The sequence below is a fragment of the Mercenaria mercenaria genome, chromosome 2, assembly GCF_021730395.1.
Source record: "Mercenaria mercenaria strain notata chromosome 2, MADL_Memer_1, whole genome shotgun sequence".
NCBI classification, from domain to species: domain Eukaryota; kingdom Metazoa; phylum Mollusca; class Bivalvia; order Venerida; family Veneridae; genus Mercenaria; species Mercenaria mercenaria.
The window spans coordinates 107,376,914-107,392,206 of record NC_069362.1 but is presented as its reverse complement, the minus strand read 5'-3'; the positions used below and the strand labels follow the sequence as shown (position 1 = coordinate 107,392,206).

Sequence of the window (15,293 nt, the reverse complement as noted above, 5' to 3'; positions counted from 1 at the left end):
ATGTATTTTAAGTTTGAATCAAATCCATTTGGTAATAACTGAGATAATAGATTTCGGGACGCGACGGGACGGGACGGGACGCGACGGGACGCGACAAACGCGACAAAACTGACTCCTATATACCCCCCTCAAACATGTTTGGTGGGGGTATAAAAACGAAAATGATACTGACTTTATTTATTCTAGCACTGAACGCTTTCGCTTCTATAAAAATATTCACTGTTTATATTCTAGCACTGAACACTTTTGCTTTTATAAAAATTTCACTGTTTTATCAATTTTCATCTGAAAAGCTCCAGATGACACAACTACCAGTAACATTAAAAACAAGACTGCACATTAGCTCAAAAGCATTAACAACTAATGACACAATTCCATTTTCAAATGCATTTTAAACATTTCGAGGGAACAACAATATTCTTAAAACTTTCAAGAAATACATTTCTCATCATAGCTTATTATTGCAGTTGTTTTTAAAATGGAAACAGCTTGTAATCCAAAATTAATAACTTTTCCTCCAGTCGAAGGCAAAATTTCTGTCCAATAAATGTACATGTATTTCTACAAAAGAGCTGATCATTATTAAAAATAGATTCCTATAATGCTCTTATGAAAATGTTAGATATATACTTATATGTTACTATACCAACACAGTATTATTTTGTGCTTCAAGAAGTGCAAGATCGGTTGAATTTAATGCCACTATACAAGCTGAAGTCATATTAGTTACTTATTAAAACAGGTTGCATGGAGTACCATTCCTACAATTATTTCTTACCTACCTATACATTTTCTATTCAAAATAAAGGCCTTATTATACAAACTGATATGCAACATTTTGCATCACCATCGACTCGTGTTTTCTGAATCCATATCATCCTAGTCAGTCTGTTTGATAATACGCTGGGAACCAGACTATAGGGATCCCAGAAAACTAGGTCTGAAATTAATCTGTCCAACAGTACAACTATGGGATACGGCTTCAGATGAAGATACACGACGTATAGGTAGGTTATAAAAGAAACACTGCACTAGTTTATTGATCTTGGCATTTTGTATTCACTTTTTTTTGGTTATCTTATTTTTTACTCTGGCAACTTGAAAAATATCACAACCAACTCTATGTGATACAAACATCTAGACCTACACACAAGTATAATATTACATATATATGTCAGAAAAAATGTGTCATTTTCTCACGTATCAATATTTTAGATAAGCAGAGAAAATATAAACAGCTGTGAGGCCACCCTTGAAAACAACATACATATATTATGTTTGCCACAGCACATAACCCTGCTTAATTTACAAACCACATCAACATATTTTTTTTGGCAATAACAACAATATCATTCAAGTTTAACAAGAGGACCATGATGGTCCTGAATCGCTCACCTCTTCCCACATGATCCAGTTTTGAGTATGACGTCGTTTTTTCTATTATTTGACATAGTGACCTAGTTTTTGAACTCATGTGACCCAGTTTTGAACTTGACCTAGATATTATCAAGATAAAAATTCTGACCAATTTTCATGAAGATCCATTGAAAAATATGGTCTCTAGAGAGGACACAAGGTTTTTCTATTATTTGACCTATTGACCTAGTTTTTTAAGGCACGTGACCCAGTTTCAAACCTGACCTAGATATCATCAAGGTGAACATTCTGACCAATTTTCATGAAGATCCATTCAAGGGTATGGCCTCTAGAGAGGTCACAAGGTTTTTCTATTTCAAGACCTACTGACCTAGTTTTTGATTGCAGTTGACCCAGTTTCAAACTTGACCTAGATATCATCAAGATGAACATTCAGACCAACTTTCATACAGATCCCATGGAAAATATGGCCTCTAGAGAGGTCACAACGTTTTTTCATTATTTGACCTACTGACCTACTTTTTGACGGCACGTGACCCACTTTCGAACTTGACCTAGATATCATCAAGGTGAACATTCTGACCAATTTTTATGGAGTTCCATTCACAAGTATGGCCTCTAGAGAGGTCACAAGGTTTTTCTATTTTTAGACCTACTGACCTAGTTTTTGACCGCATATGACCCTGTGTCGAACTTGACCTAGATATCACCAAGATGAACATTCAGACCAACTTTCATGAAGATCCATTGAAAAATATGGCCTTTAGAGAGGTCACAAGGTTTTTCTATTTTTAGACCTACTGACCTAGTTTTTGATCGCACGTGACCCAGTTTCGAACTTGACCTAGATATCATCAAGATGAACCTTCACACCAACTTTCATACAGATCCCATGGAAAATATGGCCTCTAGAGAGGTCACAAGGTTTTTCTATTATTTGACCTACTGACCTAATTTTTGATGGCACATGACCCACTTTTGAACTTGACTTAGATATCATCAAGGTGAACATTCTGACAATTTTCATGAAGGTCTTGTGAAATATATGGCCTCTAGAGAGGTCACAAGGTTTTTCTATTTTTAGACCTACTGACCTAGTTTTTGACCGCACGTGACCCAGTTTCGAACTAGACCTAGATATCATCAAGATGAACATTCAGACCAACTTTCATACAGATCCCATGAAAAATATGGCCTTTAGAGAGGTCACAAGGTTTTCCTATTATTTGACCTACTGACCTAGTTTTTGATGGCACGTGACCCAGTTTCGAACTTGACCTAGATATCATCAAGGTGAACGTTCTAACCAACTTTCATGAAGATCTTGTGAAATATATGGCCTCTAGAGAGGTCACAAGGTTTTTCTATTATTTGACCTACTGACCTAATTTTTGATGGCACATGACCCACTTTCGAACTTGACCTAGATATCATCAAGGTGAACATTCTGACCAATTTTCATGAAGGTCTTGTGAAATATATGGCCTCTAGAGAGGTCACAAGGTTTTTCTATTTTTAGACCTACTGACCTAGTTTTTGACCGCACGTGACCCAGTTTCGAACTTGACCTAGATATCATCAAGATGAACATTCAGACCAACTTTCATACAGATCCCATGAAAAATATGGCCTTTAGAGAGGTCACAAGGTTTTCCTATTATTTGACCTACTGACCTAGTTTTTGATGGCATGTGACCCAGTTTCGAACTTGACCTAGATATTATCAAGGTGAACGTTCTGACCAACTTTCATGAAGATCTTGTGAAATATATGGCCTCTAGAGAGGTCACAAGGTTTTTCTATTTTTAGACCTACTGACCTAGTTTTTGACCGCATGTGACCCAGTTTCGAACTTGACCTAGATATCATCAAGATGAACATTCTGACCAATTTTCATGAAGATCCATTGAAAATTATGGCCTCTAGAGAGGTCACAAGGTTTTTCTATTTTTAGACCTACTGACCTAGTTTTTGAAGGCACGTGACCCAGTTTCGAACTTGACCTAGATATCATCGAGGTGAACATTCTGACCAACTTTCATAAAGATCCCATGAAAAATGCGACCTCTAGAGTGGTCACAAGCAAAAGTTTACGGACGCACGTACGCACGGACGGACGACGGACACCGCGCGATCACAAAAGCTCACCTTGTCACTTCAAGACAGGTGAGCTATAAACATGGATCAGATTATTCCCTTTCCATCTAAAATGACTGAAATCAGTTGGAATTGCAGACTGGCAATATCTCATCCTTAACCTTTTCCTTGCTAAATTTCTAAAATGGACTGGTCCACCATTCACTTTGGGCAGTATCATTTATTTTTTGAAGAGTTGTTCACTGGAAATTTACTCACTGAATAGTGAACAGTGCAGACCAAGATCAGCCTGAACAGATCAGATGTGCAGGCTGATCTTGGTCTGCATTGGTCACAAAGCCAAAATCACTTGCCGCCAGCAGGCTAAAGGTTAAACAATAATATAGATTTTCAAAAGTGGCCACAATATTAGTAAACACAGCATGATTTATTAGTAAGCAATCCTGATTAATTTGGTGTAGGTAAATTTTCTAACTGCACATCAGCGCTGTTACGTTTTTTCGATTTCGTTTTATGAACAGTAGCTGGTGTGACTTGCAAGGTATCAACTCTGAAAAATGGCCCACCGTCTAGGAAGGAAATATCCGGGTCACCGGCTAAGTCAGACTGGACACGCACTGTGTCAAAGATAGTACCCAAAGTTAGTTAAATACTAACAACAGAATATTTGTGAAGACTAAAGGTAAAAGTTGACTCTTTAACTACAGCCTAATCTGAAATATTGTAACTGTTTACTCTTTCAGTGCAACAAAGGTTTAAGAGTGACCAAATGGTAACTGTGCTATAAGAATCCTCATCCAAACTTGTTCACTCAAATATAATGCAATTTGGACATATTTTAAAAGTCAAACTTTGAATATTTCTACAAGTGATGAATTTAAGATAATTCTAACAATTTCAAACTAAGGAAAATAACTTGGGACAGTATATGCTCTACTTCTCTTCATGTAAAAAAGCTGCAATGAAGTGTTGTAGATTTATGCACAGAATAAATGTCTCATAGAGTACAACAAGGTTAACAGTATTTCAGACTTGGCTTAACACATCACATCAAAATGAAGTGTTAGGTAACTTACATAATGCTGGGTTTTTTAATAAGAAAGTTAACTTTCATTACTTAAGTAAACTTAATTTCAAAACAAAGTCAATCACACAACATATTATGTTAACTACAATATTGTGCTGTACAAACACTTTCATGCTTAATACTGTGAAATTATTCTCTATGTATTTGGCCAAAAGTGGACCATTCTGTTAAAACATCTGAAAGGTGTGATTTGCTATAAGCCCTTTCAGCCAATGTCAACACAAGTCTTCTGAGATTATGTGATCAACCTATGTTTCTGTTCTTGTTCAGGTAACAAATGAACATGATCATTTAAATTAAAGATCATGTAAATTTACAAACTACAGGTTTGGGCTTATGTAATACCATCAAAACTTTTCATGTCACACTGCAACTGTCCACTATTAAGGTAGTTCTGCATGTTTGAAAAACCGAAGTAATGGCTTAAATGCCATTTAATATCCGGATAACATACAATAAAGCCTGGACTCAGCATACGGAAATGAAAATCATTTTATGAATTAATGGCAACACATGAGTAAATTTATTCAAACCGCATCTTTACTTACTTTCTACATGTATAATTATATGGTCATATTGTAGAAAAAATTTTGATCCAAACATGCAGAACTACCTTAATGGTGGAGGAAAACATTAGGTGTCGATCCATAAAACTAAGTCCCAGTTAACGAATAAATCTCAATATTATATTCTTGGAATCCATAATTCATGCTCGCATGTGATAACAATTTTGATTAAAATCATGATGAAATTTTATTCCAATGAAATTTATAGATTTCATAGTATATAACACCTTTGATTTTGAGAACTACCTTGCCAAGAACTAAACAAGGTTGATCACATTTATAACAAAAACATGCAACAACATACAGCAGTCTGTTACTATGTATATAACTCTTACTGTACAAATATAGATTTGTTTTTGTTTTTGTTGGGTTAAACTTATATCGGCAGAAATACAGGTCATATGGTGACTTTCCAGTTTTTGATGGTGGAGGAAAACCCTAGGGGCATCTCTGGGCATTATTATTACAGGCACAATCGAGTATCTTGGTAGAATCATCAACCTTTCCTACGCCAGCTGGATGTCTCTAAAGAATTCTACACCCAATGCAAGGTTTTAAGCCATGAGGAGCAAGTAATCCAAGGTCAGCAACCTTAACTACGCAACCACAGAGGTCCCATATATAGTCTCAAACAGGACACCCTGTAACAATCTACTCCTTATCATTTTATATTTGCAACCGGTTTTAAACTTTCTATCTCTTAAGCTATAGGAAAGCTGGTATACACTGAAAAATCCCACAAAAGCAATCTTTTACCAGCTTACAAGCTTTACCAACCACAAACATTCCTTAAACCCAATCTTTGTATCATTTTCTTAAAGTGATATGAACTAAAAGTGAGATCATTTTCTGTCTGATGCCAGTTTCTGCTATTTCTGAGTACTATGTAAACAGCAATGCGTGCATTTTATCACTGCTGACTCGAGGATTAAGTATTAAAAGTTCATTGATTAATTGAAAATAATGAAATGTAGTACAGAGCAAAAATCATGACACTATAAGAACATTGTTGTAAAAAATCAATTTAATAACTTAAAATGAATTATATATATTAGATGGTACCATAGTCCATAGTTTCCTGCTATAAACCTCTATGCTAAGATTTTACCTATTCAGGCATGCTTTTGCAGGAATATTAGGCTTACAATATCAGATGCATATGTAAATATTTTTTTCATTTATCAAATTAAGTATCTTATTACCCCAAATTGTAAATGAGCCACGCCATGAGAAAACCAACATAGTGCGCTTGCGACCAGCATGGATCCAGACCAGTCTGCGCATCCACGCACTCTGGTCAGGATCCATGCTGTTCACTAACGGTTTCTATAATTGCAAAAGGCTTTGAAAGCGAACAGCATGGATCCTGACCAGACTGCACGGATGTGCAGGCTGGTCTGGATCCATGCTGGTCGCAAACACACTATGTTGGTTTTCTCATGGCGTGGCTCAAATGGGCAATTTCCAGAAACTTAGCCAACAGGGTCTTTTCGCTTTTCATGGAATTCTGATTTCTTTTTTTAATTCTTTAATGTCCCCAGTGACTTCCAGTTGAACTTTTATTTTTTGCACTAAATGAAGAACATCGAAGTGCTGAGATAATACTACAGTGCAAGTTTATTGCAGGAAATTATAGTCATTCAAAATGAAACAAGAGATAGCAGAATTTTTTTTTTTTTAAATCTACTTACGAGGAGTTGCAGCAAGAGAAACCTTGAGGGTTCCTGGTTCTGCCTCGGTTGCCGGCAGGGCACCCTCCATGGTCTGTGGCTCCTTGTGATCAGTGGGGGATGGCGTGTGCAATTTCTTCCCACGTTTTGTAAGGGCTTTGGAAATGGAGGAATGGTCCGTAGGTAGATTGGCTAGTTGGTGAAATACCTGCCGCTTGCGTATGATGGTGTACACTAAATTACTATTACCTGTAAATAAAAGGGAGCAATATATTCACAACTCTGAATTCAAACCAAATGGTAAAGAAAACAATGATTAGCTATAAAAAAAGTACCAATCTCTATTCATCACTGATTTAATTGCAGTTTCTAACTTTAATATAGTATGTTCAATAAACAGAAATATTACTCACTCGACTGAAAACTTAAAATTTTAAAAACATATTTTAAATTAGTGGACACTGCAGCTTTGATATTTTTCCCCACCTCTGCTTTGCTTTTTCTATAATTTTACTGAATATTTATGACTGTTTAGAATACATGATCCCTTTTGTTCACTACTAGATAATCCAATTTATACAGGAGATAATAAACAAGAGAGTAATATGATGCAAGAGACAAATGTATAGACTTACCATCAAACTGGTACTGTATAATATTATTGAATACTTCCAGTAGAAAAAACACAAGATGGTGATTTGTAGGACTAGCATACAGGAACCAAGGGGTGCTAAATGCCTGGAAACACAATATATGTATGTATAAAGATGGCATGTATTAATCATTGAAAATCCTTATTATACCCCAGTCACACATACCGCGTGGATAGTAACGTTTAGCCACGGATAGAAACATAGTAATCCGTATCGATCCGTACCTGAGCTGTACTTCAAAGTAGTAATCCGTATCAATCCGTATTAACACTTGGTCAAAACGTATTCAAGACTTATCCCAAACTTGCAAGTTTCTCCAACTTTTGAACATGCACAAAAGTTTGAGCGATCCATAGCCATTTGAGCGTGACTTTAGTCTAACTTGGTTGAACCTTATTCATCCGTAGTTAAACGTACTAAACGTAGTTATCTGTACTGAAATGTACCTTGCCGTAGTTTGACATGATGTCAAAGATAATCGTAATGAAAACGCTGGCTACACGTGACCTATTTATATGAAACTTACCGCCCCGTTACTAAACCTTAATGCGAATGTAGTCATGCGTATAGATCCGTAGCTGAACCTAGTTATCTGAGGCTGCCCGTACTTAAGCATAGTTCAACGTAGTTCACTGCAGATCCGTCCATGCACTGGGCAAGTTTCCAGGTGCAGTAAAATGTAGTCCAAGGTAGTACGCCGTACCTATCCGTACTTATTCGCGTCCTGTATCTTTTTGTTCCCCATTTCTCACCATTTTTCCCGTACTAAGACATACTGCTCAGTACTTATCCGTGTCCACTCCCCCACAGACCAATCCCCTCCGCACCGTACCTAAACGCACGGACATATCCGTATGTGTGACTGTAGCTTTAGTCAGCTAAAAATCATAATGCATATCTCAAACTGAAAAATAACAAGAGGGCCATGATGACCCTGGATCGCTCACCTGAGTAATATGAGCTGCATGTTTCAAATGTCAAACTGATATTAAAATATTAAGAAAGTAGGTCAGTAGGTCACATTCATGGTAACTGAAAGACAGTTTTAAAATCGGTGTACAAAACTGAACATGTCATCCAAATTTCAAGGCTGTATCTTAAAAAACAAACAAGAGCTGTCGGATGACAGCGCGCTCGACTATTCGAAGAATTGATTGAAGAATGGGGTCAAAATATTTCCATAGATTTTCAGACAAAAGAAAAAAATGGATTCAGCAAAAAATGTTCCTGTATTTGTGGATTTCGATAAGTCTTGCACTAAATGGCAATGTGTGACCATGATGGCAAATATGTTATTAAGTTATATGTTAGGCAAAATATGGACTTGTATGAAAAATTTAACTAATTTCCAAGTCCAAAAAGGGTCATAATTCAGTCAAAATACAGAGTTATTGACAGAGTTATGTACACTTGCCTACAGATGGAAATCTTGTTGATATATTAGTGTTAAAAGTTTCAAAGCCACAGTTCAAATAGTTTTGACAAAAATTTCGAAGTCGAAAAAAGGGCCATAATTCAGCCAAAATAGTTGTCAGAGTTATGTACTCTTGCCTACAGATGGAAATCATAATGATAAACAAATGTTTAAAGTTTAAAAGCCATATGTCAAAATAATTTTATAGTCTTGACAAAACATGGACATATACCAAAACAGAACCAATTTCCAAGTTCAAAAAGGGCCATAATTCAGCCAAAAAAGATGACAGAGTTATGTACTCTTGCCTATTGATAGAGACTATAATACTGAACAAGATATAAAAGTTTCAAAGCCATTTGTCAAACACTTTACACAAAATATAAACTGGTACGAAAAACTTAACCAAGATTTCTAAGTCAAAAGGGGCCATAATTCAGCCAAAATTCTTGATGGAGTTATGTACTCTTGCCTACAACTGGACCTGGTGATGGTAAACAAGAGTTGAAAGTTTCAAAGCTTTATCTCAAAAGACTTTGTCAAAATATGAACTGGTACGAAAAACTTAACCAAGATTTCTAAGTCAAAGGGGCCATAATTCAGTCAAAATGCTTGACAGAGTTATGTACTCTTGCCTATAACTGGACATGGTGATGGTAAACAAGTGTTGAAAGTTTCAAAGCTTTATCTCAAAAGACTTTGTCAAAATGTGGACTGGTACGAAAAACTTAACCAGGGTGTGACGCCGACGCCAACGCTGACGCCGTGGTGAGTAGGATAGCTCTACTTATTCTTCGAATAGTCGAGCTAAAAAGTAAGTCAGTAGGTCAAGGTCACAATAAGGTGACCCCTTATCACTTGAGGTCATCAGGTAATTATAATTTAACAGTCTAGGAAATATGATCTGATAATTTTTTAACTTTTTTATCCTATATAACTATGACAAGTGTCCCCCAGGGCTGGGCCTCTTTTCACCCAAGGGGCATAATTTGAACAACCTTGTTAGATCCACTAGGCAATGCTACATACCAAATATCATAGGCCTAGGCCTTGAACTTTCAGACAAGAAGATTTTTTAAGTTTTTTCCTAATATATATGTCTATGAAAAACTTGGGACCCCCTGGATGGGGGCTCCTTTCAACTCGGGGGCATAATTTGAATAATCTTGGTAGAGGACCACTAGGCAATGCAACATACCAAATATCAAAAGCCTAGGTCTTGCAGTTTCAGACAGGAAGAGTTTTAGTTTTTTTCCTATATAAGTCCATGCAAAACTTGAGACCCCCCAGGGCAGGGCCTTTTTTCAACCAAGGGTAATAATTTGAACAATCATGGTAGAGGACCACAAGGCAATGCTTCAAACCAAATATCAAAGGCTTAGGTCTTGTGGTTTCTGACAAGAAGATTTTTAAAGTTTTTTTTCCTATATAATAAGTCTATGTAAAACTTGGGACCCCCGGGGCGGGGCCTCTTTTCACCACAGGGGCACAATTTGAACAATCTTCATATAGGACCAATAGATGATGTGACATGCCAAATATCAAGGCTCTACGCCTTGCGGTTTTGGACAAGAAGATTTTTAAAGATTTTCCTTATGGTAACCAAAGTTCTGCATGGAATTAAATTCTTTGAACAATTTTGAAAGGGGGCCATCCAATGATCATTCCTGGGAAGTTTGGTGTAATTCTGCCTAGTGGATTTTCAAGTAGATTTATTTTTTAGAAAATGTTGACGATGACGGACATTGAGCGGTCACAAAAGCTCACCATGAGCAGTGAAAACTAAAATTATATATTTGTAAGAACTAATGTAAAATGTTAAGTCTGCATTTCTAAAGCATCTCAGATGTTTTATTTTTCAATTTATTTTTTATTGTATTATACAGGGATATTTCGCAAACATTTTTTGCCTCATATACATGTTTATGTATACATGAAATATACATTTTTATACATTTTAAGAGAACTAAACAATTTAAAATGTATCTTTGTCATAATTTTCACAATCTTCTTTATCTTCTATTTTCAGAAGCTTGCCCTGGTTCTTTTACATTTACAATGTAAAGCATACTTCATAAACGCCAAGATAACTGTTTTTACTTGTAGTTATAACAACAGTGCATCCAACTCCATACTCTTGGGAACAAGTATACACAGTAATATTTGTTCATGACTAACCTCAAGAAGATGCAACAGTTTGGTGCTTGCAACCATGGATAGGGTCTTCAGATATGGAGATACTGCAAAACATCAAATCACAAGAAATAATATTTTGAAAATAATGCCTCTGCAATATTCTCAGTATGCTAAATACAAAACCAAAATTAACAAACTGCACTAAGCCAAATTGCAACCAAACATAAAACATATCTTTTAACGAAGCATTTCAATGGACGGCATGAAGAACTGGAACTGTCACAGGAGTGACGAATACCCCCACAATACGGTCTTGTCACAGAAGAATGGCAACCATAAGAAAGACATTGTCACAAGAAGGTGCAATTTAAATCGAACTTGACCTGTATTTTATGATGTTACACATGTACCAAAATTTATCTAAATCTGTCAAGCCTTTTGTGAGTTATTGTCCGGCAACCATGAGTTTGACAAATTTTAAGTTGGAAAGGGGCCATAACTACATATAAAATTGGTGGTTTGTAGCCAAAGTCGAACTTTACCTGTATTTTATGATGTTACACCTGTGTACCAAAAACATTTAAATCTGTCAAGAACTGTCACTGGAGTGTTTAATGACTCCAATGGTGGATGAATATTGCATAATAGCTTGAATCTGTGTTAAAAAATATCAAATAATAAGAGAGGTACAGATAAAGTGTATCAGAACACTATATAAGTATAATTCTAAGCAAAAAGGGGGCATAATTCAGGAAAAATTGGTGCAAGAGTTATGCACCTTGTGTCATATGATGTGGGTGATGATGTGGAACAACTACTTCAAGTTTGAAACAAATGAATTTCGCAATAACTGAGATATAGTGAAAATGCATCAAAATTAACCATAAATTCTAAGTAAAAGGGGGCATAATTCATGAAAAATTGGTGTCAGAGTTATGCACCTTGTGTCACATGATGTGGGTTATAAGGTGGAACATCTATTTTAAGTTTTAATCAAATCCATTTAGTAATAACTGAGATATAGTGAAAATGCATCAAAATTAACAAATTCTAAGTAAAAGGGGGCATAATTCATGAAAAACTGGTGTCAGGTTATGCACCTTGTGTCACATGATGTGGGTGATAAGGTGGAACATCTATTTTAAGTTTGAATCAAATCCATTTTGTAATAACTGAGATATAGTGAAAATGCATCAAAATTAACCATAAATTCTAAGTAAAAGGGGGCATAATTCATGAAAAATTGGTGTCAGAGTTATGCACCTTGTGTCACATGATGTGGGTTATAAGGTGGAACATCTATTTTAAGTTTTAATCAAATCCATTCAGTAATAACTGAGATATAGTGAAAATACATCAAAATTAACAAATTCTAAGTAAAAGGGGGCATAATTCATGAAAAATTGGTGTCAGGTTATGCACCTTGTGTCACATGATGTGGGTGATAAGGTGGAACATCTATTTTAAGTTTGAATCAAATCCATTTTGTAATAACTGAGATATAGTGAAAATGCATCAAAATTAACCTTAAATTCTAAGTAAAAGGAGGCATAATTCATGAAAAATTGGTGTCAGAGTTATGCACCTTGTGTCCAATGATGTGGGTGATAAGGTGGAACATCTATTTTAAGTTTTAATCAAATCCATTTAGTAATAACCGAGATATAGAGAAAATGCATCAAAATTAACCCTAAATTCTATGTAAAAGGAGGCATAATTCATGAAAAATTGGTGTCAGAGTTATGCACCTTGTGTCCAATGATGTGGGTGATAAGGTTGAACATCTATTTTAAGTTTGAATCAAATCCATTTTGTAATAACTGAGATATAGTGAAAATGCATCAAAATTAACCTTAAATTCTAAGTAAAAGGGGGCATAATTCATGAGAAATTGGTGTCAGAGTTATGCACCTTGTGTCACATGATGTGGAAGATAAGGTGGAACATCTATTTTAAGTTTTAATCAAATCCAATTAGTAATAATTATAACTGAGATATAGATTTGGGACAGGACGGGACATGACGCGACAAAACTGACTCCTATATAGCCCCCCCCCCCCCCCCCACCACCATAATAATTAACTGAAAAGAAGTGGCAACAGACTCATGGACTATATCTCAGTTATAATTATTACTAAATGGATTTGATTAAAACTTAAAATGTTGCACTGACACAATTATTGGTGATCAGGGATCGAATTTAACTTTTTTTCACACTAGCAATTTTTTGCTAGTGCCATTTTTTTCCACTAGCAAAATGGTGGGTTCCACTAGCATTTACGTAAAGGCCATTTACGTGCTAAATTTATTAAGTTGTTTTGTTGTTGTTTGGTTTCATAACAAGCTTAATTCATTTACTGTGGAATCATTAACATTCGTGGGGGACTAATTTTCGTGGATTTCTTGGTTGAGTCAATCCACGAATTTTAATCCCAATGAACAAGTAAAATTCCCATTCATTTTATGTTCAAAAGCTGAAATCCACGAATTTATATCCCCACGAAATTGCTGTTTTGACCAAAACCATGAAAATTCATGCCCATGAAGTTAAATGATTTTACAGTATATGCTAAATGTTTCATACAAAGCATCACAGACACCAGTGTGTGCTCTGTACTGCCCAAATACATTAAAAAATCTCCATGCTTTTTTGTAGCCTCTTAAAAAGTGAAGGTAACAATCATTAGACAAAATTGATAAAATAACAAGAGCTATCAGTGGACAGCGCTCGACTATTCTCAGTGCTTGATAGTATAATATAAGCAATGAGTAAAACTTTAACATTACAATAAGCATATTCTAAGTCGAAAAGGGGCCATAATTCAGTCAAAATGTTTGATAAAGTTGCCTCCTTTTTACAGACTGGGGTCACGATGGTAAACAAGTATGCAAAATATGAAAGCAATATCTCAATGGACTTTGAAAATATTTGGGGTGGTACACAAACTTTAACATTTATTCTAAGTCGAAAAGGGGCCATAAGTCAGTCAAAATGCTTGATAGAGTTGCCTCCTCCTTTTTACAGACTGGGGTCATGATGGCAAACAAGTATGCAAAATATGAAAGCAATATCTCAATGGACTTTGAAAATATTTGGGGTGATACGCAAACTTTAACATTACAATAAGCATATTCTAAGTCGAAAAGGGGCCATAATTCAGTCAAAATGCTTGATAGAGTTGTCTGCTCTTGTTTACAGACTGGGGTCATGATGATAAACAAGTATGCAAAATATGAAAGCAATATCTCAATGGACTTTGAAAATATTTGGGGTGGTACGCAAACTTTAACATTACAATAAGCATATTCTAAGTCGAAAAGGGGCCATAATTCAGTCAAAATGCTTGATAGAGTTGTCTGCTCTTGTTTACAGACTGGGGTCATGATGATAAACAAGTATGCAAAATATGAAAGCAATATCTCAATGGACTTTGAAAATATTTGGGGTGGTACGCAAACTTTAACATTTGTGTGACGCTCATGCTCACGCTGCTAACGCTCACGCCGACGCCGGGGCGAGTAGGATATCTCCCCTATTCTTGAAATAGTCGAGCTAAAAATTATACTGTTTCCTTAGAACTTACCATTAACTATAATGGTCAACAGGCAGTCAAACAACGGCTGAAGTCTCTGATGGCCTGTGGTGATAATCTTATGAAATACCTGCAAATAAATAACAGATACCTAGCTTATCATAAGAAACATTTGTTGCAGTATTTTAATTGCTCTATTAAAAATACACTGACTTTAACAATTGTATATAAACAACTGTAAAAAGGCAACAACAAAAATTTATATACCTGATTTATGCAAATGTAAACTGAATAACAACGAACACAACAGTAGAACAGGACTCACATGCAACTAAAATTAAATATATTTTGTAAGAATGTAAGACATATGATGGGAGTAATCAGTTTGATATTTAACAATTACAGTTGAAGTTGCACCTTAAGCCCATGCTCAGGGAAACTAAACGGTGGTCTTTTTGTGCAGGTGGTGTTTATTTACAGGTTAAAATTTGAAATTGAAACTAGATCCAGGTGGTTTCTGTTCATACAACTGGTAAATTTTTGAATTGGAATGACTGTATACTTAATTGTCCCATAAAATTTATGCTGAAATATTAAGTTTGTTTAAGACAGCAAAAATGTTTCAACAAACTAAAGTTTGTCCGCTTACGCTTTATTGAAATCATGCATAGAATATGTGATGATTGCATAAAATAAAGAAATGGTGAAAGATCGCCACTCTACAATCAAAGAAATAGATGAATATAAACAATAGCTTCCA

At 35.5% G+C, this 15,293-nt stretch overlaps 1 protein-coding gene across 6 annotated transcripts in view; it reads right to left on the bottom strand.

Moving 5' to 3' along the window:
* Positions 1-15,293, bottom strand: part of LOC123564844 (protein HID1-like) — a 59,638-nt gene that overhangs the window by 11,812 nt on the left and 32,533 nt on the right. For 3 of the 6 annotated variants that reach the window (XM_045358715.2, XM_045358719.2, XM_045358720.2), the window contains exons 13-16: positions 14,585-14,663; positions 11,043-11,104; positions 7,433-7,535; positions 6,819-7,046 (exon numbers count right to left, since the gene is read on the bottom strand). In XM_045358715.2, coding sequence (XP_045214650.1) covers positions 6,819-7,046; positions 7,433-7,535; positions 11,043-11,104; positions 14,585-14,663 — 472 coding nt within the window. Of the gene's footprint in view, positions 1-3,968; positions 4,092-6,818; positions 7,047-7,432; positions 7,536-11,042; positions 11,105-14,584; positions 14,664-15,293 lie in introns of all 6 variants that reach the window. The other 3 variants (XM_045358713.2, XM_045358714.2, XM_045358716.2) reach the window with 2 other exon arrangements.